The sequence below is a fragment of the Dendronephthya gigantea genome, unplaced genomic scaffold, assembly GCF_004324835.1.
Source record: "Dendronephthya gigantea isolate DGI-Jeju-01 unplaced genomic scaffold, DenGig_1.0 000079F, whole genome shotgun sequence".
Classification (NCBI taxonomy): Eukaryota; Metazoa; Cnidaria; class Anthozoa; order Malacalcyonacea; family Nephtheidae; genus Dendronephthya; species Dendronephthya gigantea.
Genome location: NW_021163089.1, coordinates 968,418 through 989,726, shown reverse-complemented (window position 1 = coordinate 989,726; position 21,309 = coordinate 968,418). Strand labels below are relative to the sequence as shown.

General features: G+C 37.0%; 6 protein-coding genes and 2 non-coding genes across 8 annotated transcripts; 2 read left to right on the top strand and 6 right to left on the bottom strand.

The window, feature by feature from the left end:
* Window positions 1-375: 375 nt before the first annotated feature.
* Window positions 376-1,887, bottom strand: LOC114532486. Its single transcript, XM_028553998.1, has 3 exons — window positions 1,717-1,887; window positions 1,079-1,536; window positions 376-933 (listed from the first exon to the last, which is right to left on the bottom strand). Exons 1-3 carry the CDS (start codon window positions 1,778-1,780, stop codon window positions 847-849), a joined length of 609 nt encoding a protein of 202 aa, XP_028409799.1. The 5' UTR covers window positions 1,781-1,887; the 3' UTR covers window positions 376-846.
* A 396-nt stretch (window positions 1,888-2,283) lies between these two features.
* Window positions 2,284-6,826, bottom strand: LOC114532352. The gene is made up of 13 exons (XM_028553836.1): window positions 6,491-6,826; window positions 6,120-6,299; window positions 5,858-6,032; window positions 5,565-5,767; window positions 5,324-5,398; window positions 4,962-5,070; window positions 4,525-4,772; window positions 4,029-4,250; window positions 3,512-3,691; window positions 3,176-3,350; window positions 2,896-3,101; window positions 2,710-2,784; window positions 2,284-2,560 (listed from the first exon to the last, which is right to left on the bottom strand). Exons 1-13 carry the CDS (start codon window positions 6,706-6,708, stop codon window positions 2,428-2,430), a joined length of 2,199 nt encoding a protein of 732 aa, XP_028409637.1. The 5' UTR covers window positions 6,709-6,826; the 3' UTR covers window positions 2,284-2,427.
* Window positions 6,827-7,419: 593 nt separating this feature from the next.
* On the bottom strand, window positions 7,420-9,460 carry LOC114532491 (integumentary mucin C.1-like). Its single transcript, XM_028554005.1, has 3 exons — window positions 7,938-9,460; window positions 7,691-7,857; window positions 7,420-7,603 (listed from the first exon to the last, which is right to left on the bottom strand). Exons 1-3 carry the CDS (start codon window positions 9,433-9,435, stop codon window positions 7,529-7,531), a joined length of 1,740 nt encoding a protein of 579 aa, XP_028409806.1. The 5' UTR covers window positions 9,436-9,460; the 3' UTR covers window positions 7,420-7,528.
* Window positions 9,461-9,882: 422 nt separating this feature from the next.
* On the bottom strand, window positions 9,883-12,665 carry LOC114532492 (probable inactive tRNA-specific adenosine deaminase-like protein 3). The gene is made up of 7 exons (XM_028554006.1): window positions 12,361-12,665; window positions 12,218-12,272; window positions 12,079-12,140; window positions 11,155-11,368; window positions 10,756-10,867; window positions 10,205-10,656; window positions 9,883-10,072 (listed from the first exon to the last, which is right to left on the bottom strand). The coding sequence occupies exons 1-7, from the start codon at window positions 12,566-12,568 to the stop codon at window positions 9,901-9,903; spliced, it is 1,275 nt and encodes a 424-aa protein (XP_028409807.1). The 5' UTR covers window positions 12,569-12,665; the 3' UTR covers window positions 9,883-9,900.
* On the top strand, window positions 11,506-11,577 carry Trnae-uuc. Its single transcript has one exon. It is a non-coding gene; the product is annotated as a tRNA-Glu (tRNA).
* Trnae-uuc lies at window positions 11,966-12,037 on the bottom strand. The gene has a single exon. It is a non-coding gene; the product is annotated as a tRNA-Glu (tRNA).
* A 235-nt stretch (window positions 12,666-12,900) lies between the features above and the next one.
* Window positions 12,901-15,754, top strand: LOC114532488. Its single transcript, XM_028554003.1, has 7 exons — window positions 12,901-13,004; window positions 13,546-13,655; window positions 13,862-13,918; window positions 14,084-14,242; window positions 14,379-14,516; window positions 14,706-15,204; window positions 15,462-15,754. The coding sequence occupies exons 2-7, from the start codon at window positions 13,553-13,555 to the stop codon at window positions 15,469-15,471; spliced, it is 966 nt and encodes a 321-aa protein (XP_028409804.1). The 5' UTR covers window positions 12,901-13,004; window positions 13,546-13,552; the 3' UTR covers window positions 15,472-15,754.
* Window positions 15,755-16,032: 278 nt separating this feature from the next.
* LOC114532351 lies at window positions 16,033-20,865 on the bottom strand. Its single transcript, XM_028553835.1, has 9 exons — window positions 20,767-20,865; window positions 20,131-20,182; window positions 19,898-20,035; window positions 19,577-19,722; window positions 18,456-18,501; window positions 17,774-17,833; window positions 17,415-17,525; window positions 16,802-16,897; window positions 16,033-16,647 (listed from the first exon to the last, which is right to left on the bottom strand). The coding sequence occupies exons 2-9, from the start codon at window positions 20,177-20,179 to the stop codon at window positions 16,214-16,216; spliced, it is 1,080 nt and encodes a 359-aa protein (XP_028409636.1). The 5' UTR covers window positions 20,180-20,182; window positions 20,767-20,865; the 3' UTR covers window positions 16,033-16,213.
* Window positions 20,866-21,309: the final 444 nt, after the last annotated feature.

Below are 21,309 nucleotides of genomic sequence, written 5' to 3'. Positions count from 1 at the left end.
AAGCATTTTGCACGAATGGAAAAGTTAATTTCTTTATTCTGTCGTATTTCAGAGCGGCCGGCCTGGTCGTAACAGAATAAGCTTTGTCTGAAAAATTCGAGAATTTTCTTCCTCATTGACCATGGATAATTGATCAAAGAGATAGCTCACTCTGTATGAATGAAAACAGGTCTGAAGGGCACAAAACATCTTCAAATGAACACAATAGGTTTCCTGCAGGATATTAATAGCCAAATTAATGAATATAGCTATGCTGGGAAAAGATGATTTGAGTATATTTCATTCTCATTATAGATGAAATAACTATTTGAAACAAAAATAACATGGATATATCATGTAAATAATTTATCTAATATTATATTTATATCTCTGAGACTGGCATTTAGCCATTACAAAGTTGCAGTAGACGTCTGCTGATAATCAAAGTTTGACAATGTCTCAAGAGACAGATTTTGAAAACAAATGATCATCCCTAGACCCTAAAACAGTCCCATGGTGCATTGTCAATACCACTAGTACCAGTCCACTATTGCAACCTCAGAATGGCTAATTGGTTATCAACAAAACATTGTCACACATGACATAATCAGGGATATTAATTAGCACCTCAACCTGACCCAACCATTAATGTCTTGCCCTATATATATCACTGAAGCATAACAGAAATCATCGACTGACTATCTAACACAATCACAATTAAAGCATAAATATACAAATACAGTCCAAATTTCAATTTCTCAACAGTTTCATTTCATAATAACCAATCACTATATATATACATATTACCAAACATAATTCAATATTTGATATGACCAATACTTATATTTACATTTGTCAGACTTGTCTTTATTCAACCAGCAGTTCATGATCCTCAATATCATTAAAATGAGCAATCATCAATGCTTCATTTTCCGTCACCAATTTTGGATGATTCTGCAACAAATAATAACACAGTGGAATACCATATTAGTCCCTTTGCCTGACCATGAAAGCCTCACCAGTTACACATCTTCTTCTAGAACCCATATACCATAACTGCTATTTATCAAAATACTAAACAACTCCCATATGCCACTACCTGCGATTGTGCAAGTCGATATTTCGCTACTCTTTTACGTTTAAATTTCTTTCCCGGTTTTTCAGCTGGTGTGTTGAAGAGTGGTTTTGGTGTTGCCATGGCAACCGACTTGACCTTTCCTTTGGTAGCAGGAATATCTGGCGTCAAACTGTGGGGTGTGCTACGATAATGAGGAACTGGTGATATGGGTATGGGTGTGACAAAACGTTCAAGACCAAGCATTTCTTGATCAACATCCATTCCTTCCATTCCGGCAACAGGTGTTGAACTAGAACTGTCGTTTTCAAAGCTGTTTGTGAGCTTCTGTTTGGGATTTCTGGACCTGGTGGCAGTTCGCGTGATGCGGTTTTTTCCTGGCTGGTCAAGTTCACAATCACCATCATAATCTTCAGAGTTTATTTTCTTAGTCTGATGTCGACTGTTTTTAGCATTTTGTTTATCAGAACCACTTGATATGCCTAGCAAATAGAACCAAACATTCATTTTAAACCAATTGTAGTAAACCAGAATTGTGCACTGTTCAACTTACAATGCCAACAATGGTGATTGAGATATTGCTTGAAGAATGGAGGTGCCTATGGTACGATTGGTACCTTTTTGATTTGAATTGCTTTAGCCTTTAGTTATCCCGCGCTTACCTCTACTATCAACTGTGCTATTTTCGCTATCATCACTTCGAATTCTCTTCCTTCTAGGCGGCATGTTTTAAATTGTCTCACATCTATCTTTCCGATCGAAACGGCCAAATATTTGAACGATTTCAACGACAGAACTTCTGCAATAATACGCCATGTTTTAAAACTCGCGCTGCCGCCAAAGAAATTATGGAATTTGGTACCAGGTTCTGGTGCGCAGTTCGTGATTACGTCATCATGGGTAGTTGCATGAATGACGCACTGGAATGACGTAATGATGAAAATGTGCCCAATGAGCATCACTGAGCTATACTACAATTCCTGGAAAAAGTGAAATAGAATTGAAAGGGAAACAAAAAACATGTAGAATTATGGTGTTTGTGAGAATGACACTATCAGTTCACTGGTGTATTTTGATCATTGCAATTACAATCACCTCTTTCTGGTATCACCCATAAGTTGGCATTTTTGTTTCTCTTTTTAAGTTGCTAAACATTTGCAGCACTTCCTCCTGCAATTATCACATAGCTCAGTGATTGGCATTTGGCATCACACTTTTGTTCATGGCACCATGATATGAATTAAGAAAGGTATAATGGTATTTATTTTTTAAGAATTCATGGTTACATAAATTACCCCCAACCCTTGATTTAAAAGAATTCAGATAAATATAGATTAAAAAAATTGATAGATTCAGTTAATTCATTGTAATAATTATGCTAGGATGATAACTTCATCTCCAACAGTGATTGTTCCAGTACGCTCAGGCACACAAAGAACACCAAACAAGGGCTTGTTTGTTTGTCTTTTGTCCATGTTTTTCACATTAGCAACTGCAGCATGTGTTCTACAATAAAAACATCATTACCATTTAATTGAAGGAAGCATTGCACACAAATAATAGATCATATAATGTCATAATTCTCGGGAAAGGGTTTTTGTATGGAAGTTGACAGAAAATGTTAGAAGAATTAAAATCTTTATATCATAATTAACCTTTTAAGTGTTTTCAATGGTTCTCCACTTTTCCTCATTGATCCAGCATCAGGATCAACTGTTGTTAATGGACATCTAAAATGCAAGTACAAGAAATAAATGCAAAGTAAGGCATAGCTAGGCTGAAGGGATGTATCTGCAAAGAAAGAACTGGATCATTTAAAGGTTTACTAAACAATGAAGCACCTTGCACTATTTCTAAACTTTCTCAAAATGACATTTCCTATTTTGACAGTATGCCACATATCTTCTTCAAATGCATCACAGCCTTGGACGACTATGCTGGGACGGAATGATCTCATATCTACTGCATTGTCACCCAAATTCTTGTTCAGCGCCGTTAGCGATTCTTCACATGTCAATAACACAGGTGCAAAGTTTGAAAAAATCATCTGCAATATAAAAGGATGACTCAATATTAATGTTTAAAAGATATAACATCATACAAAGTTTAGTCACTACAGACTTTATCTCCATCTTTGGCTGCGTCCTGCCAAACAGGATCATCTTTTAATTCTCTTCGTTTCAAGTTCCTGTTTTGTCCGTTATATAATCTAAGCCCTGTTTTTCCAAGAAAAGTATCAAACCATTGGGCTGCCTCGTCCCCACAATCTAAACCTTCACCGGCTAGTGTATATAATCTTAAAAAGAACCATAGATACAACTTAGAAAATAGAAAGGTATTTCCTACCTCAGTCGATTTTCATTGATTATAATGTAATCAATATATAAATTATCATTGATGATAAGGACAATGTGCATTATAATACATTTACTGATAAAGGCAATAGGAATCGCATACTGAAGTGACTTTTTCTTTTTGATATCATCCTCCATATGTATATCCAACTTAAGTGTTTCCATACCAGGTGCGTCCAGACACAAATATTTTCCATCTTCGAATGAGGGCTGAACTAATGCTAGCTTTGGGATAGAAATCAGGTTTTGATAAATTCCTTTTGCATTAGTCAGCAACCATGCCCTGATAAAAATAAAAGCATGTTATGATAATCATTTAAAAAATGTAGGATGAATGCAATAATCTAGTTTGCCCATTGGGCAAAAACAACTAAAGCCTGAGGGTTTCCAATATAGCATACCTCAAGTTTTAGGATATATAAGTAGCCTGCAATTGATATTATTTTTCCCACTTTATATAAACACAAATAGTCAAATACTGATTTGTTTTTTCCCCAATAAGAAATGCAAATACTGTTTTTTTTACTAGATAGCTGATTATTTGCAAGGATCTTCAACAGTAAATCAACAATAGATATGCTTCAGATATGCTTCAGAATGTGTCTGACGACTCATCCTACCTGTCCAAGAATGGCCCGACTTCTTCAATCTCTACCTGGTTTAGTTTTACTCCAGCACAAGACTTCACGGGATAAACATGCAAAGATTTGACTACACCTCTCTTGCCAAGTTTTTTACGACGGTAACTGGTGTATGCAAACCAAAACAAGCCAATTCCTAACACAACTGAGCTGCCCAATACGAGAAGTGATTTTGCGTCGTGCATACTCGTTTTGATGAATCTAATGAACGAGAAAATCGAAAATGTGATTTCAAATTCGTGAGGAGATCGAAAGTACAACATACTGTAGTTGGTAAATTTATTACAACAAAGCTGAATGAAACGATACTGTTTCAAATCATGTTCGCTTTCCAGCATCTTGAACTTTTTGACAAGGAAACAGTCATTTATTGTAAAATACTTGACTGGTCGTTGTCTAATAATTCCTAAAGGCTTAATAAAGAACAGAATATTATAAAAAATTCGTCCAAGTAACAATTTTTAAAAATACGTACATTACCAGGTATATATTTCGTTGTACGGTTGTACCACGCTGGTGATTTGAAATGTATAATATGCGGTGAAAAGAATGGAATGGAACGAACGAACGTGACGAATTACAGTATAAATGGGAGCCGAGGGGGGAATTTTTTTGTGGCACAGGGGGAATTCCCTTTGATGGTAGAGTGGGGGTTTTTCTGGTCCGAAGTGGGGGGGAGAAGAAGTTTGCATTTTTAAAAGGAAATTTAGTTACCAAAGAAAAGGTCAAAAGGGTATTTCATTTCCTTCACACATTTAATAATGTGTATTGCTATAATTAAGCCATTAAGTAGATGTAACTTTTAATTAGACTGTCTGGCATTAGATGGAAGGATGCAGTCAGTAATATTTCCATATTTGTCTATTCAATTTGTTTGTGCAGTCGTAATTTGTCTAATGTTCAAGCAAGAACAGTGACATCATCTCCAACACGAATAACACCTGGCTTATCAGCAACCATAAGAATTCCAAACAAAGGTTTCTTCCTATATCTTGGATCATCCTTGCTTGATACCCTCATTCTAAATGACAAGAAAGAAAGTAACAGAATGAAACAATAATCAAACTTTCAACTTAATCAATACAGGATTATCCAATGCAGCACGCTTACCAGCCAACTACAAATCTGAACTAAATTGAATAAACAGCAAACTGAATGAAACCTCTGCCTTTGTGGACAGCAAAACTGGATGAAACCTTCCTTTACACTTTCCCATATGAAACAATTACATTTCTGAGTAGGGATAAGCTAAATGGTTATTATTTAGTCATCACCTTTTAAGAGTCTTAAATGGTTCACTATCAGCTCTCCGTACGCCAGAGTCCATATCCACAGTTGTCAGAACACACCTTTATAAAATGTATGGAGATTTGTCTAAGTATGGTGCATAATGTTTAGCCTCAATAATAGCATATAACTTACCACAAACCACACAATGTTAACTGATCAGGAATAAAACTGGAATACAAAAGGCAGTGAATTCAGGTCACCATGTATACATATTTTTTAAAATACCTACTGCTCTGTCGCGAATATCTTAATAGAACCTCCCCAATTTGTACACTTCGCCACAAATCTTCTTCAAAGGAAAAGGAACCTTCAACATAGATATTGGGTCGGAAGGTTCTAATGTCAAGTGGATAGGGCAATTCTTTGTTTACAGCTTCTAATGACCTCTCAGAGGTCAGCAAAACTGGTGCATCATCATGATAAATGATCTAAGCAGATTGCAAAAAGGAATTTTTACTCACTGCACCTTCATTTGTTACGTAAATTATGGTTTATTCTGACTAGCTGCGATCATCTACCTTATCATTCTCTTTTACCAAGTCCCCCCAGTCAGGGTCTTCTCTCAATTCTCTGCGCTTTAAACTTTTGCTGCAACCATTGAACAATCTATGCCCAGGTTTACCCAAGTATTTATCAAACCATTTAGCTGCCTCATCACCACAGTCCAAACCCTCACCATGCAGGCCAAAAACACTAGAAATAAGTGTAAAAAATTATCTTAATTCTCAGTAGTCAAGAGTGTATAGTAAATAGTGATCACTACCAGGACTGACACAGTACTCAAGCATCTTTGCCTCCACGTCATTTTCATTCAGATCAACATCTAGCTTGAGCGTGGGCATACCAGGGGCATCTAGACATAAATATTTTGTCCCTTCGAAGGATGGTTTGATCAAAGCCATCATTGGTAGTTGACGCATTGTCTGCACACTTCCTTTTGAGTTGAACAACGCCCATGATCTGAAAAAGTCTTTACAGTTAGTGTGTTTAATATTAAAACACCTATTTAGACTATTATTGGCCATATTTAACATGAACTCTCCTCTACAGAGAGAGGGGTATAAAATGCTAGTGTTGCCAATAATGCCTTGTAATACTTTACCCCAAAAGCCGTAAGCGTGCAAAACAAACTAGGTATTAATACTCAATACCTGTCCAATAAGACACCTATTTTTGTGATTTCTATTTGGTCCAGTGCAATTCCAGCGCATGATTTCACAGGATAAATGAACAGTGACTTCACCACAGCTCTCTTGCCTAATTTTTTCGAAAAAAAGTATTTGTAAGCAAGCCAAGAGAGAGTTAAGCCTGCAGCAACCGTGGTTCCTACAACTAACGTTCTAACCGCAAAATTCTGTTGCTGGTTCATTGGAATATCTACTGATTTACACGCAATGAGTATAAAAAGTCGGTGTTTTATAGTAACCCAGTGTTAAGTACGCAGCCAGAATTCCCAAAAACGCCACAGACTTGTTGCAACTTGAGCGTTTTTGGCTGTGTACAAGATCATAGGTCAAGATGAACATGACGTATGTGCTACAAGTGTTTGCATGTAATATTATAGTTATTATACCAGAATGTTGTATACTTGAACACAACGTAACTGATGTTTTTATTTAAACAATTCAAACAACAGATTATGTGGTGAAATCAATCCCAACCAAAATCAATAATTCCATACTTGGCAATTAGCAAACAAAGGACTCCAAACCGCCTGAACAAATCTGCTCAGAAAAAATACAATATCAATTTACAAAAAATGAACTCATGTGGAATTCGAAGTTGATTAGTGATTAGTTCTTTTTAGACTCATTCCCACAAATTTTTCTGATGGCAAATGAGAATGGACCGCTGAAAAATGCTTGAAGTTCTTCATGTGTAAGGTACATGCACAGTCATCCATATTGATAATGACTCTCCAAAGTTAGTCCATAAAATATATAAAGTTGTTGGCTATGGTCTATTGCTGTGTATGGTCTACATATTGCTAAGTAACTCTACCTACACCTTACACTCAACAAGGCTTTCATCAGAATATTTATGATAAATATGCCCATAAAAATAACTCAACACACTACTGTAAAGTGTAAAAATAACTAATGGTAAATATATATTATAAATCTGTCTTTAAAAACACTTGGATACCATTAGAATGATAATTTATAAGCTTGACGACATTCACAACTAAATTATTCCTCTTCTTCATCATCCGACTCTGCCAGAAGGTTGATCAAATCATTATTTAGCAATCGCGGATGACTTGGCTGGAAAGTAAATAAAAATATCCAGTTAATGAAATGAACTTTTTAGCATGGTTTCAGTGAAAATGTTTTCTATATGTTAACACCAACCTTTCCTCCAAATCTGACTTTAATCAATCGTCTTCTTCGACAAGCTCTGACTACTATGACACCAAATGCAATTACAAGTGCTACACCTGTTCCAATTGCTACAGGAATTATGAAATCCCACAACACAGCTTCTTTTCCTTGGTCTGGAGGGGGCATTCTTCCTTCATCTATAAAAATTTAAGAGAATAATTGCTGTTATAAAGTATAATATATTATAAAGTATAGTATGGATTGTTATTTTAATTACCATTATTTTGCTTGATTGTTTGGGCTTTTTCAGCTGCTGTTGTTTTAGGCATTATTGGTTCATTTGTCGTCTCAGGTTTCGGGTTTGTTGTTGGTTTTTTTGGGACAGTTGTTGACATATCACTTGCTGTTGTTGTTGCTTTAGAAGTTGCTTTTGTTTTAACTTCCTTTGTTGTCTTTGGTTTCATTTTTGTGGTTGGTTGTTTTGTAACAGTTGTTGAGGTTTCACTTGTTGATGAGGCAGAAGAAGTAGCTTTTGTTGATGGCTTTTTACTCTCCACTGTGGTCGGATTTTTAGTAGTTAATTTAGTTGTTGGTTTGTCGCTACTTCTGACGGTAGAAGTAGACTCAGGCACAGTAATTCCTTTTGTAGGTGGTGAGGAGGATCCTTGTGGTGTTGTCGATGGTGGTGTAGTTTGCTGGTTTGTAGATGGTAGTTTTTCTGATGTTTGGGATGGTGGCTTAGTATTTGCGCTGCTTGATACCTGAGTGGATGGTACCTCTAGAGCAATAGTTGATAGGCCCTTGGATATAGCTTTGGTGGATGATGTTTCAGAAGGCTTCTGAATTGCTGTTGATTCTGTTAGACTCTGAGAAGATGTCCTAGAAGCACCAAGTTTGGGTGTTGTAATTGACATTGATGCTTTTTCTGATGCAGCTATGCTTGACCTGACTAATGGGCTTGATTGTACTACCATACTGTTGAAAATGACATTAGATGATGGTACGTTTTGTAGCCCAGCAGAACTTGTAGGAATGACATTCAGATATAGAGAACTGGTGATTATTTGCTGTCTAATGGCTGCTGAGTTAGTTGATCCACTTAGGTTTAAATTTACAGCCACAGAACTTGGGGCAGGCTTCGTTGCTAGAACGGTTGTCCTAGGACTAGATGTTAATGCAGAGTTGAAGCTTGACGCACCATTGACCACGCTCAAAGATAGGCTCCCAGTTGGGTGCTGGATAGATGAAGGCTTCAATTCTTTTGCATACGTGGCCAAGATTATACTCGATTTATTTGGGGCGTTTTGAAGCGTTCGACTTGAATTCGTTTTATTCATGTTTACACTCGTAGTTCGAGTACTTGTCAAACCGATAGTGATACCTGTCGCCACATTTGTTGTTGCGATAATTCTTACATTCTGAGTCAACGCTGCCTTCGAAATACTCGTCTTGTCCGAGGCAACTGTAGCCACATTTCGATTTAAAGTCGATAGGCTTGGGGTTTGTTGTTTCATTAAACTGGCTGAAATTGTATTTGACTGTAATGAATTGGTTGTAGCCACATTTTCACTTGAACCAGACTGTTGTCCTCCAGATATATCCTCGTTTTTTGCTTCTCTTTCCACCAAACTAAGCAGCATAAGTTCTGCTGGATCATCTCTTATTCCCGTCTCAGCATTTCGTTCGAGATACGGGTGTCCATTAGCAGTATATAACGTTAATAAACCTAGACAAACAAGAACGACAAGAACCCATTGTCGTTTGTGGCCGCTCATGACGAAGCTTAATTGTGAATCCTTTACATAAAAAGATGATCCCCTATCGTTGTACGGTTGTAAATGCTATAAAATTTTATCTTTTGATAAAATATGATTTCTATTCGCAAAGATTAAATCAAAATCTTACTCCACATTGAAAATACCGATGTTTAAAATACAAAGGTCGTCTTGTCCCTTTCCAGATGAGAATATTTTGATTTTATTAATGACAAACTGGAATTTCATTACGTGGGCGTGAATAAATATCAGGTATTAGCATAAATATCGGAATAATTAGCATAAATAACACACAGGCAGTGCACGTGACTACCATTGCCAGCTGGCAACCCAGCTGACTCGTCCCCAGACATCGCCCAACATCCAGTGGACGTCTACGCGCGCTGAATGATGGGAATAGGTTAGAGCCTGAGAGGCATGACATTATCGATTCTCCATGGTGCGTTTCCATTATCTTTTGCGATGTCAAAGAAGTTCGCTGTATTTAGTTTCTAACAAACCGGCGAAAACTTCAAAATGATGGTTTGTTCCGTCCAAACAATGAATCTTATACCTCGAACCTAGTCCTCCAAATGTTGGATTGGCGCATGCGTAGAATACTCTGCGTATTCTGGAATGAAGTAAGGCCATTGCACACCTACAAGACAAAATTAAAAAATACTCCTCAGGAAATTCACATCATGATAAAGTCGAACTGGAAAACTTTGAACCAGCTCATTTTAATTTCGAAATTGAAAGACATAGTGAGCATGCAGGCAGAAATGCTTACATTGTACAAGGCTCCCTGGTTATATATAGATCATATCCTGTGCACAAATATGGGGCATCTTCCTCTTTATCTAAATTCTTTACAATTTCTGTTGAAGGAAAGATCGAGTTATGGTCAGATGCACTTTGTGTCCTTTCATCCCTTTCTCCAGTTTTACTTGAACAGATAGAGTCAATTCTTGTGTTTGGTCTTTTTTCACTGCATGAAACTATATTGTTGGAACCAGCAGCTGTGTTCAAATGATCATGTTTATCTCTCACTGTCCTGTCCATTCCCTCCTCGCATCCGAGAAGATCCATATCCAGATCCCAGGCTCCTCCGCCCTGCAGCTTGGCGACCAGATCAATACATACCATGGTTGTATGATACAACGGGTGTTGGCAAGTCAAATCGTGTGCTTTACATAAAATTTTCTTCGAACTTGGATTTACGACAACGGCTCCAACCTGACACTAAAGATACAGATTCAATTTGTTTTTAAAACTAGTATGTCGGTCAGGCATTCCTGACAACACAACACCGTTTTATCATACATAAGTTCATTGACATACCATTCCTTTTTTCTTCGCTAAGACGGCAACGTTAAACGCCTCTTCCATATACCACGTCATCTCCCTGAGTTCAATCTCGTTAAACATCTCACCATTTATAAGCCTTGTTATACTAGTTAAAAAAATACAGGAAAATATTATAAAAATAGTGTTTACATATTACCCAGGAACTATCCAAATGAAGTAATCACCCCCATAAAAAATACACCAATGGATCATTCACCCACGTTGCGCCTTCACTATCCTTTATAGTTCCTATGTGCACCCCAGTCCAAAGTCGAATACCCCCGTCATGGACAAGGGATTTTTGGAACTTGTCAGCAAAATTCCTTTAGTTTTAAAATTGACACGAGTGTTACTTTTCTAATGTTTCTAACTCCTAAGGCTCTACCCTCTCACCGTTTGTCCTCGTGAAATGATATTGGCCAAATTTTGGAATATTCCTCGTACTGCTGTCTTGTTAGTGCTGGGTATTTGGGTACACAGGTCACGGATGGATCAGAGAGTCCAGCAAAGTTCACAGATGATCCTTGAAACAATTTATCTAGCGTCATTTGACCACCTGGCGTTGCTACATTCTGCACGGTAGTAATAATCATATCCAATTTTCCACCTTTACAAAAAAAACATTGTTAGACAACTTTTATTCTCATTTTTAATCATCAGCATTCTCATTCTTAATTATCACTGTTCTCATTTTTAACTACCGAATTAGAATTTACACGATAATTTGAGCCCTGTCAGCGTCAATCCCATATGGTCTAGTGGTTAGGATTCGTGGTTTTCACCCACGCGGCCCGGGTTCGATTCCCGGTATGGGAAATACATCTTTTTATCATCTTTTGATTAAATTTTTGCATTATTTTTGGTCTCAAAACTAAATAATAATTATAATACGGCTACAAACGTTCTATTAAATCGCGTGCGATGTAATCCCAGTGAACTATGTTACTCTTATCCCCCCTGTCACAAACATTCAGCTAGCTAGTGTCACCTGCGAACAGGTTGGCCACATTCCCATTCTGTGTGCTTATCTGGGAGTATGGAGCGAGAAAGGGAAAATCACAAAATATAGAGCTTTGAAAAGCGGAATTCTTTCAGAAATTCTTCTTCCGAAAAAATGAAAATACTTTTATAGCACGATGTTTACTGAACAGGATTTCCGCTGAATAAAATTATTTTAAACAGTTTTGGGCAGAAAAAATTGTATTTCCCATACCGGGAATCGAACCCGGGCCGCGTGGGTGAAAACCACGAATCCTAACCACTAGACCATATGGGATGCTACAATAAGGCACTTGAAAAATACGAATATAAACTAACCTTGATTCCTAACTCGTTTCAAATGCTTTAAACTACCAAATGGATATACTTCTCCAACTTCCCTATTTGAACATACGAAATTGTACTTTTAATGAAACACTCTACTTTTCTGTAATATTTTGTTTAATTTTACTCATACCGCATTATTCTGGATGTCTGTTTCCGATCGTTCGCGGTACATATAAAAACGTCAACTATAGAATTTCATAGAGATGCTGTTGATCAAAGGAGTTTGTTCACAACAAAATTAGACAAGCTAAAAATTTTATCGAAATCGCTTACCTGTCTCCAATGGTCGCGAATATTTGTCGTGTAAAATAGCTCGTGGGTTTTGCATGTCCCGTGACAGGCAATATGGCGGCCTTGCTGCTTCAGCTGTAGTATTTTCTAGTCCAATTTTACTATCTTTTGAAAGCGAGTTTGCTCGATTGTTTTCAGCTGAATCCAACTTAACTTTCTTTGCAAGAGGCTCGCTTTTTTCGTGTTGCATAGTGTTCGTTGCATGAGGTGAAAATTTGACTATGAATTCTCGATGCTCATTCAACGTGTACAATATTTTGAAATTTGAGTCAATTCAGGGGGGGAATTCGGATGTAGAGCCAGGTTGCAATTAATTGAAGGACGAATTCCTGCCGGAGGACCGATAGTTGACTCCATTTTTCCATCAACTGTTCCTGGCTTGAATTTGAAGTGTGTATAACTCCACTCGAAATTAAGACCCTTTGAACCTATCAAACCAATTGACTTTTCGCTTCATGCATTTCCAAAATAACCATTAGCAATTTCACGCATGCGTAACCTTGCGTAATTTATTCTCGATGATGACAAAATTGAAAACTCGATCAGTTTAGCTTTCGGTCTGACAAAATAATACAATCTAAATAGCTGGAAACACACAGAAACAAATAGAAAACACAACTGGAAAGGTAAGAATATCATATATGATTATGAGCAGTTTCATTTTTTAAAACAATCAAATTTGATTAAGATTTTAATGAGCGCAAGATTGACAGGTTAGGTGAACGCACAAACTCCAAGACAAACGATACATGTTTTTAGGTAAAAAAAACAAACCCGGCTCTAGGTTTTAAATTTATCTATTCGTGTTTTCAGTTCGTAACAAAGTTTTGGTTATTGTTTTTCAATAAAGATGAAAATATCATTATTCTTGTGAAAGGAGGAATAGATGTTTATGTAAAGTGTATTTGGTACCTGTTTTCAGTAACCATGTGTAAACTAAAACTTCTCCAGTTACCCAATATACTGAACTCAAAGTACTGATCTACATTTTTTTACCTAAAATACTACACGCATTTCACTCTCTTCAATAATACAAGATTGTTTCTCGTGATTCTGCGCAACTTATCCTCCAAAAAACGCATTTAAACCAGCCATATTTTTTGAATAATGTTTTTTATATTCTACAGTAATATGTCTACAGTAGATAGTTATCTTTTTGTCTTGAAGGAGAAAAATGTCGGCACCAAGGTTCGCTTGGGTTGCACTTGGAGTTCTACTCTTCTTTATATCCAGTGAAAATGTCTCCAGTGAGAAAATACGTCTCGTCAAAAAGAAAGGTATGACGAATCCATCAGAATCATCAAGCATAGATAAGTGTTTCGCATTTAAAAGTAAAAGATCATGTTTGTGCATTTCAAGCATCCGGTACAGATATGGACTATCATCCGCCGGATCATTCAAGGAAATATGAACACGCGACCTACTTTCACCCAACCCAAACCTTTCCACATTAGTTTTATGGTTTATTTATCTATGTTTTTAGAAGAAACAGTTTCACCATTTAAAAAGAGCGACATAGGAAATTTTGACCTCAAAGCATGTAAGTTTCCAACTGTTTTACAACCGAGTCCTCTGCCATGGCGCGAATTTCACGGAGGATGCATGTCGTGAAGTAATTCAAAACATCCTGTGCGAACCTTCCCAAAAGCTCAGCTTTTTTCAGTGCGCGCGATTTTTGATATGAAATTTTTACATTCTCGCACAGATTCGAGAAGTATCAAACCAGAAAATTGCAAGAACACAAAGACAAAACTACAATGTGCTAAGATGTTGAAAGGAGATCCGAATGCTTGCCTGATTAATCGACAACTGATGAGCGACTATTGCAAACTGACGTGTCGTTTTTGTAGCCCTTATAGTAAAGGTTTAGTACATTCTAAAAACTAACAATAAAGCATGGGAAACCGCAGCATTGAATATTTCTTGTGCCCAATCTTAAGGGATACCGTCAGGTCATGTCATGACACGTAAGAATCTTTTTATTTTTAACATTATTACAGCACAGAAGACGAAAATCAATAGGGAATGCAAAAATCACCATGCAAAATGCAGCCTCTGGGCAAAGGAAGGAGATTGCATGCATTACTCTGCATTCATGTTGGATGTCTGTAAAAAGAGTTGTCAGATTTGTGGAAACGGTATGTCTTTTTACGATAAATAACACCATTTTTTTCAACCAAAATTAGAACAAGAATGAATGCAAGAATGCTTCAGAATCAGTTTGCTTGCTGTACCATAGACAGTTGGACAGTTTTGATAACTTGTAGCTAGGCAAACGTCATAATCTTGCAGATAAATTAAACACGATATTCGGTTACTTGTCTTAGATAATCCTTCAGTGGCTGACAGGGATGAACGATGTCCAACGTGGGGTAGAACAGGATTCTGCGGGATCAAGATGTATAATCGGAAAATGAGAAGACTTTGTCCCTACAGTTGCCAAAAATATTCAAACCGTCGCTACACGGTTAAATATGCCAAACCTCCAAAGCGCCGTTCCCCACGCCCCACGGCTGCTCCCAAACCTACGAAACCCACACCACGACCGACGCCACCTCTTACCCAGGACGAAAAGGAGGACATGAAGGAGGCTCTGGAGGAATACGCGGAAGAAGAAGAGTCAAGATTAAGAGAAAAAGAAGAACAACGACAGCAGGAGGAAGAGGAAGCAAAGATTACACCACTGGAAGCACCGCCTGTCCTCAGATCTGAGAAACCATTACCAATTCCGGCTCCCGCACTATCCCCGATATCATTGGACGATCTAAACATCGACATACCGAGTGAATACGAAGGTGGAACGGCCCCGCACGAGAAGAAGACTAGGTATGGAAATTATACGATTATTCACCTGTAGCTGAGTGTTTAAAAGACGTTTACCAAATACCAAAGTATTAATGCAAATTGCAAATCAGATTCTTGAATTTAACAGCTTGTTGAATTTAAGTCTTAACAGTTTGTTCAGTTTGTTGAATGCATTTTTTTCAGAAACTGTTTAAGTAAAGCTTAAGTAGAAAAGCCTACGTCAGAAACGGAAAAAATCTAGCGTTGACATATTTTTCATTATGAAACCTTCTCTTTAGAATCCTCTGAAGAGAGCCCTTATCTTTTCTACGAAAGATTACAAGAATCAAATAGCAACAATCAGTGACCAAGACTGCAGATATACGAGATCGGCTACAGGACTGGAGATAATTTCGACTCCTGTATATTTTTATTAAAAAGTGTATATAAGTGTGAAATATTCTAAAATCAATTTTCTCTTCTACGCTAAATGATTAGAACAAGTAAGAAAACTGTTGCTAGTTCTAGCATATGTGATTCTATGTAACCATACAACAGTGTGTTCGTTTTTTAGAAAAATATAACGTTGCTTTGACCATACGCATTTGTAAAAAATTAGCATTATTAGCACAAGAAGCATTACTTACTACCACTCCGCCAGTTCAAAAATGTCGCGACTACTCCCAGATGTATATTGCTGTGTTTCCACCCTTGATCTTGCATTTCCTTATGTGCCAATATTTACAGTTGGCTAAGTTGGGAACGGTTGGGAACAACTACAAGTGGCGGGTTGCAATGATAAACGTAGAGCAACAACAATATTCCTTCATTTAATGAATCAATACTTCATACATATTCATTATATATTCATCAAAAACATTAAATAAAGAATATCAGATACATAAATTGGATAATACGATTATTCAATTATTCGCCTTCGGCGATGTATCTTTGAGTGATAAAATACAAACTAATATTGCTTAAAACAAGTTGATTTTGCAAAGCAGAGACAGTACTTGTTCTTTATACTTCATGATAACTGAAACGATGTTTACTCATCACTGTGGTGATGATGATGATGATGGGTCTTCGATTTCTTATGGTGCTCCTTTTTACCGGTTTCCAACTTGTGTTTACGGAAGACATTGCCAGCGGGGTTTTGAGTATCTGTGGCGCCGGCTGTTGCTGCATTACCACCTGCTGCATCTTGGCCATAGGGCGAGCGTGGTTGTTGCACACCAAATTGACTACCACCATATTGGCCAGGTTGTTGTCCATATTGGCCAGGTTGTTGTCCATATTGGCCAGGTTGTTGTCCATATTGACCTTGTTGTCCATATTGGCCAGGTCGTTGTCCATATTGACCTTGTTGTCCATATTGCCCTGGTTGTCCATATTGACCTTGTCCATATTGACCTTGTCCATATGGACCTTGTTGTCCATATTGACTACCCATACCTTGCTGCCCATATCCCGCGTGAAAACCTAAAACGAATTAATCGGTACACCATTACGTATCATCACAAAATATAATGTTAACGTTCTTGCCTGTTATGCTATTCCACAGACTGCTCACACACTTAAATATTTGGTCTGCCAAAATTGCATATTTGGCCTTAATATAGACATGAAAACATACCTTCACATGAATAAGGACACTGGGACACCCATCTTGCGCATCCACTACTCTGAATCGAAGACCAGCATCTTGGGGATCGGTCAAACTTTTTACTCCCTAAAAGATCAGATCGCAATTAGTTGTGTGTGCATGGTTGTTGGAAATGCCAAGAAGCACTTGTTTTCCGTCTATAGTTTTCAGTCCAAAGTCAATCTGTCCATAGTTTTCATTTGTATTTAGGGAGAATTTGAAGGAAATGGGGACAACGGACGTTTATATTCAGTATAGACCAAAATTTAGAAAATGGAGTATTGTTCTTAAGAACAATAGAGTATTGTTCTTAAGAACAATAGCTCAATTGAACTATCATGATCCTGATTTTTCGTTTATTTTTTTGTACAGATCGGAATTCTATAGACATATATATATATATATATATATATATATATTTATATATATATATATATATATATATATATATATATATATATATATATATATATATATATATATATATAGCATCCATACGACTTGTCTAGCGTTCTTGTCTCGGAATATTCACAATTGACATCTCATGCAGACGAGACTACTCAGAGTCAGAGACGATCGCGATACAGATGCATTGTCATCTTACCTTCTCCACACTGGCGACAGCTTTTCTGGCAGTCTTCTGGTCCTTTCTGCGCGCAAGTCGTTGGATTCAAATTCTTGCATTTATCTTTCTTCTTGTCCTCGCACTTTTTTCCTGCAAAGAGAAATATTAAAACAGTGACATCCCAGTAAGTAAGAAAGTAGTATATGCAAACTATACCGTTAATCCTGAACCTCCTATAGTGCTAATGCATGAAATAACATACGGGGCGGTCGGGCCCTATTTAAGAGTGACAATTGAGAAGGTCAAAAAGATCTTTTTAAATGTAAAAACCTATGATAAAACGCCTAAAACGAAGCATTGTAAAATTAGAATGCCATGTAGAGAGTTGATGAACAAACCTGCGATAGTCCAAACAAAGCACACGACTAAAACGACGATGAACAGGTTAAACCTCATTTCTAATAAAAAGAAAACAGGCCTGTTGGAATAGTTCAGTAGGACTAATGGAAGAGTGAAAGGTCTATTTAATATGGAGAAATTTTCTGTTACCAAGTGAACTTCCATATAATATATGAGTTTACTGGTTAACTATATAAGTCTTATTGATTGTCAGATATAGCCAATACCGATGAATTCTCAATCCCCCCACATATTTAAAATAATTCATGTTTGTGACAGTTTGTCGCTAAGTAAATAGCAATTCCACAGTACTGATTATATTTTATCTTCGCCATTTACTTACACAAGCAAATTAAATACATAAAAAATGCATGAGAATATATGATACTAATTCAATTAGGCCTCTGGGGTACTTTCAATTTCCTCAAATGGGTTTAACAAAAATTATAACAACATGAAAAGCATTTTACTTAGAATCAACCGACTATTTGAAGAATAAAGACTGGTCTTACGCTCACGGTTTTCAAAAAAAGTAAGAAACAGTTAGTAGTTAATCGTGAGAAATTAAGATTAATTGAACTTGACTGAAATTTCGGTCAAAGTTATCTGGCCGATGTAATTAATTTTCCAGATAAAAAAATGAACTATAAGAACGTATTGATGACTGTACGAGGTGCTTACCTTTGTTATAGATTATCCTAATACAATTTTCTTTTCCGTTTAAATACTTTTAAAGAACAAGCGGACAGCAGTAACGTGAACGTGATATAATACTTTGAAAATGAGACACTGTGGCCAACCAACCAGAAATGTTTTTGTAAGTACCTGTCTTATTTATTAAAATAATTTAGTTAAGAACAAATGGTTGCATGGAGCAGCGCCAACGCGCATGCGCGCATGATCATCCCAGTACATTATTTCAGTATAAGATGCCACTGTTTTCTTATCTCTGTTTTAGCATAATCGTCACGAATCATACCAGATTAGTATAAGATGGAGAAACTCGATACCCACTTTTATGCACTTCAGGAAAATCGTGGAAGCCGACGCTGGGCTAGTCCATATTTTATACTTCGCCTATTACCTATATTATGTACTTTTACAACCATTGTGATATGGTGATGTCATCCAAACCATCCAGTCAACCTTTCCGGCAGAAAGATAATCGTCAAAGTAACAGAATAAAACCTTGCAATATGGACCTAGGGCGCTTTCCTTTTAGGCGACCAAAATGGTCAGACCAGTCATATTTTGAGATGAAATAGAGTATTCCGTTAAGAATATATAGCGGTGAAACTGCATTTCCCATGCTAGGCAGATCTAAATAATATACTTGAATCGAGATTTCTTAGAGACACTCTAAAATACCAGTAATCTGTCTTTACTAAATATAACAGGACTGGTCTGGCTGTTTCAGTTACCGTATAAAGGAGAGCCCCTAGGTTTTATTTATATTCAGTAAGTCGTAATGGCTGTATGTTACGTCCACATTTGAAGCTTATCTTGTTTCATTTACAGCTTCTTTGCATAAAATGAGCGAACGTTTGACACCGGCTTTTGCTAAACCAACATGACTTCAATCAACCCATAATAACAAATATGGATTCAAAGTTTTTGCAAAGTTTAATTATCTCTCGATTAAATACACACTATAGAACTTACAATCAGTCAGTGGAATAAATATACTTCGATTTAATACTTGTCTTCAAAGAATTATATAAAAGAGTGTTGTCTCAATCTTTGAGATATAGCTATCCTCTCAGCGCCAGTTGAATTCCATGGACAGTCATATCTCATAATTATTCTTCAGGCCAGGAAAATGCTTTCACTAGCTTAGGGCAGCTGTACTTGCAACTTCTCCACATATAAAGGGAGTGTGGATCAGCATCACAATACCCAAGTTCTTTCCATCTGCTGCATCGGGCATCAATATCGAATACCTTGTGTTCTGAAAAGTTGACCGTGCATGAACACAAGTGAGGTATACTTTTCAACAAACGTTCAAGTAGAGGTGCTGATTTAGGAGGGTAGAATTACCGATTACGTTTCTATGCAAAGGTTGGAACTTGGTAGGTAATATATAGTCGGGCACTGAATCATCTGGTACAAAAACCTCCACCTACTTTTATCACACATTTTACAAGCCTTCTGACATTTTCTGCCCATAGCGGCGTACGACTGGTTTTTGCTGCACCAGCCTTGTTTCGCCTTTTTCGCACAATCTTTTGATATGTTTTCACATTTTCTTTTGCCGCCTGAAACTGAAATGAGAGAAGAGAGATGTTTTCAAGGAGGAATCGCGGCGTGCCCGAAAAGTTGTTAAAAAATATCCGAAAAATATCCATCAAACGTCTACCTGATATGATCAAAATACAGCCGACAAAAAACCAAGCCAATAATTTCATGACCTTTGTATAAAGTAAAAGAATGACTTTATTATTAATGCTACCGAACATTGGAGAGTTTCATAACATCATAGAGGAAACAGCTTGTCAGTTTCAGAAAATCACTTTGAATTACAACTATGTTTGAGGCAATAGAGTGAGGATTTCATCACTGGATAAGTCTCACGAGAGGTAGCATGCGAATATAGAGACGATATAGATAAGTATGGATACTATATATGATACAAGACCTCAGGTATCTATACGTTTGATCATTTCGTTCCCAGGACATCTGGGTGAAACGAGAACGTTACTACATAGCCATAGGTGATAAATACTAACTAATAATAAAACCAACTAAAAAACGTTATTTTACATCACACTTGTGCTTCAGTCTGGCTCATACATGGCCGCTTACGGAGCACAAAGATATAAAAGTCTACTTTAAAAAATGCTACTTATTGTTTCAATAAACTTAAATCTAAACTCTACAGGAAGTAAATAGTTCAAGAGCTATTTTCGTTTCGTAATAACATTATTTGATGGCTAGACCATTAAAGATATCCGTAGGTATTCTAGTCCTTGTTAATAACAGTAAAAATTCTCACCTTTTATGGTATTTTTAGGGATGGATATTTTGTCTTCACCGGATTGCGTTTGTTTTTTCGCAACTTGTCAAAGCGTGACAGCACCTGCTCGTGAGAGAATAGCTTCTGTCGTGAATGGCATCATTGCCAACGATTGCACAAAAAGATAAAACATATTTTAACGGGATATTTTCAACCCTTCTTCGTTATATTTCAAGAGGTGAGAGACTTACACACTTCGCTCTGCTTTTTCGAGACGACGTTGAAACAGAAAACATCTCACCATGCAATGTCAATCATTTGTCCTCAATCATTTGTTAACTCTCAATCATTTGTCCTAATTTGTCCTGATTTCATATAAAGACATCCCCACACTACGTTTCCACGGCGGTGGGGGGGGTGCACCCCGACCCAACTGTCGCATTTAAAGGGCGAACGTCCTTCGGCATTAGACATGTACTCTATCTGGATTAATTTCCGGGAAATATTGATTACTCAAAGCATTTCTATGCAAAGCTCGAAATTATGAAAACAGAGAAATGATTTTATTGTTTCCAGTTCAAC

Bases quoted from the DNA above. Each gene is read 5' to 3' on its own strand.
- LOC114532492 (XM_028554006.1), bottom strand. From the start codon at position 12,568: ATGCAACACGAAAAAAGCGAGCCTCTTGCAAAGAAAGTTAAGTTGGAT. The intron at 11,369-12,078 runs GTTAGTTTATAT...TTTTTTGTAAAG, and splicing joins GAAACGAGTTAGGAATCAAG to GTGGAAAATTGGATATGATT. The intron at 10,868-11,154 runs GTGAGAGGGTAG...TTTTTTAACTAG, and splicing joins TCATTTCACGAGGACAAACG to TATAACAAGGCTTATAAATG.
- LOC114532352 (XM_028553836.1), bottom strand. From the start codon at position 6,708: ATGAACCAGCAACAGAATTTTGCGGTTAGAACGTTAGTTGTAGGAACC. The intron at 6,300-6,490 runs GTATTGAGTATT...AGACTTTTTCAG, and splicing joins ATAGGTGTCTTATTGGACAG to ATCATGGGCGTTGTTCAACT. The intron at 3,692-4,028 runs GTAGGATGAGTC...TATTTTTATCAG, and splicing joins GTCGGGCCATTCTTGGACAG to GGCATGGTTGCTGACTAATG.
- LOC114532488 (XM_028554003.1), top strand. From the start codon at position 13,553: ATGTCGGCACCAAGGTTCGCTTGGGTTGCACTTGGAGTTCTACTCTTC. The intron at 14,243-14,378 runs GTTTAGTACATT...ACATTATTACAG, and splicing joins TTGTAGCCCTTATAGTAAAG to CACAGAAGACGAAAATCAAT. The intron at 14,517-14,705 runs GTATGTCTTTTT...TACTTGTCTTAG, and splicing joins TTGTCAGATTTGTGGAAACG to ATAATCCTTCAGTGGCTGAC.
- LOC114532351 (XM_028553835.1), bottom strand. From the start codon at position 20,179: ATGAAATTATTGGCTTGGTTTTTTGTCGGCTGTATTTTGATCATATCA. The intron at 20,036-20,130 runs GTAGACGTTTGA...CTCTCATTTCAG, and splicing joins CTGTATTTTGATCATATCAG to TTTCAGGCGGCAAAAGAAAA. The intron at 19,723-19,897 runs GTAGGTGGAGGT...TCAACTTTTCAG, and splicing joins TTGTAAAATGTGTGATAAAA to AACACAAGGTATTCGATATT.
- LOC114532486 (XM_028553998.1), bottom strand. From the start codon at position 1,780: ATGCCGCCTAGAAGGAAGAGAATTCGAAGTGATGATAGCGAAAATAGC. The intron at 1,537-1,716 runs GTAAGCGCGGGA...TCTATTTGCTAG, and splicing joins TAGCACAGTTGATAGTAGAG to GCATATCAAGTGGTTCTGAT. The intron at 934-1,078 runs GTAGTGGCATAT...TATTTGTTGCAG, and splicing joins ATCGACTTGCACAATCGCAG to AATCATCCAAAATTGGTGAC.
- LOC114532491 (XM_028554005.1), bottom strand. From the start codon at position 9,435: ATGAGCGGCCACAAACGACAATGGGTTCTTGTCGTTCTTGTTTGTCTA. The intron at 7,858-7,937 runs GTAATTAAAATA...AAATTTTTATAG, and splicing joins AACAATCAAGCAAAATAATG to ATGAAGGAAGAATGCCCCCT. The intron at 7,604-7,690 runs GTTGGTGTTAAC...TTTACTTTCCAG, and splicing joins AAGTCAGATTTGGAGGAAAG to CCAAGTCATCCGCGATTGCT.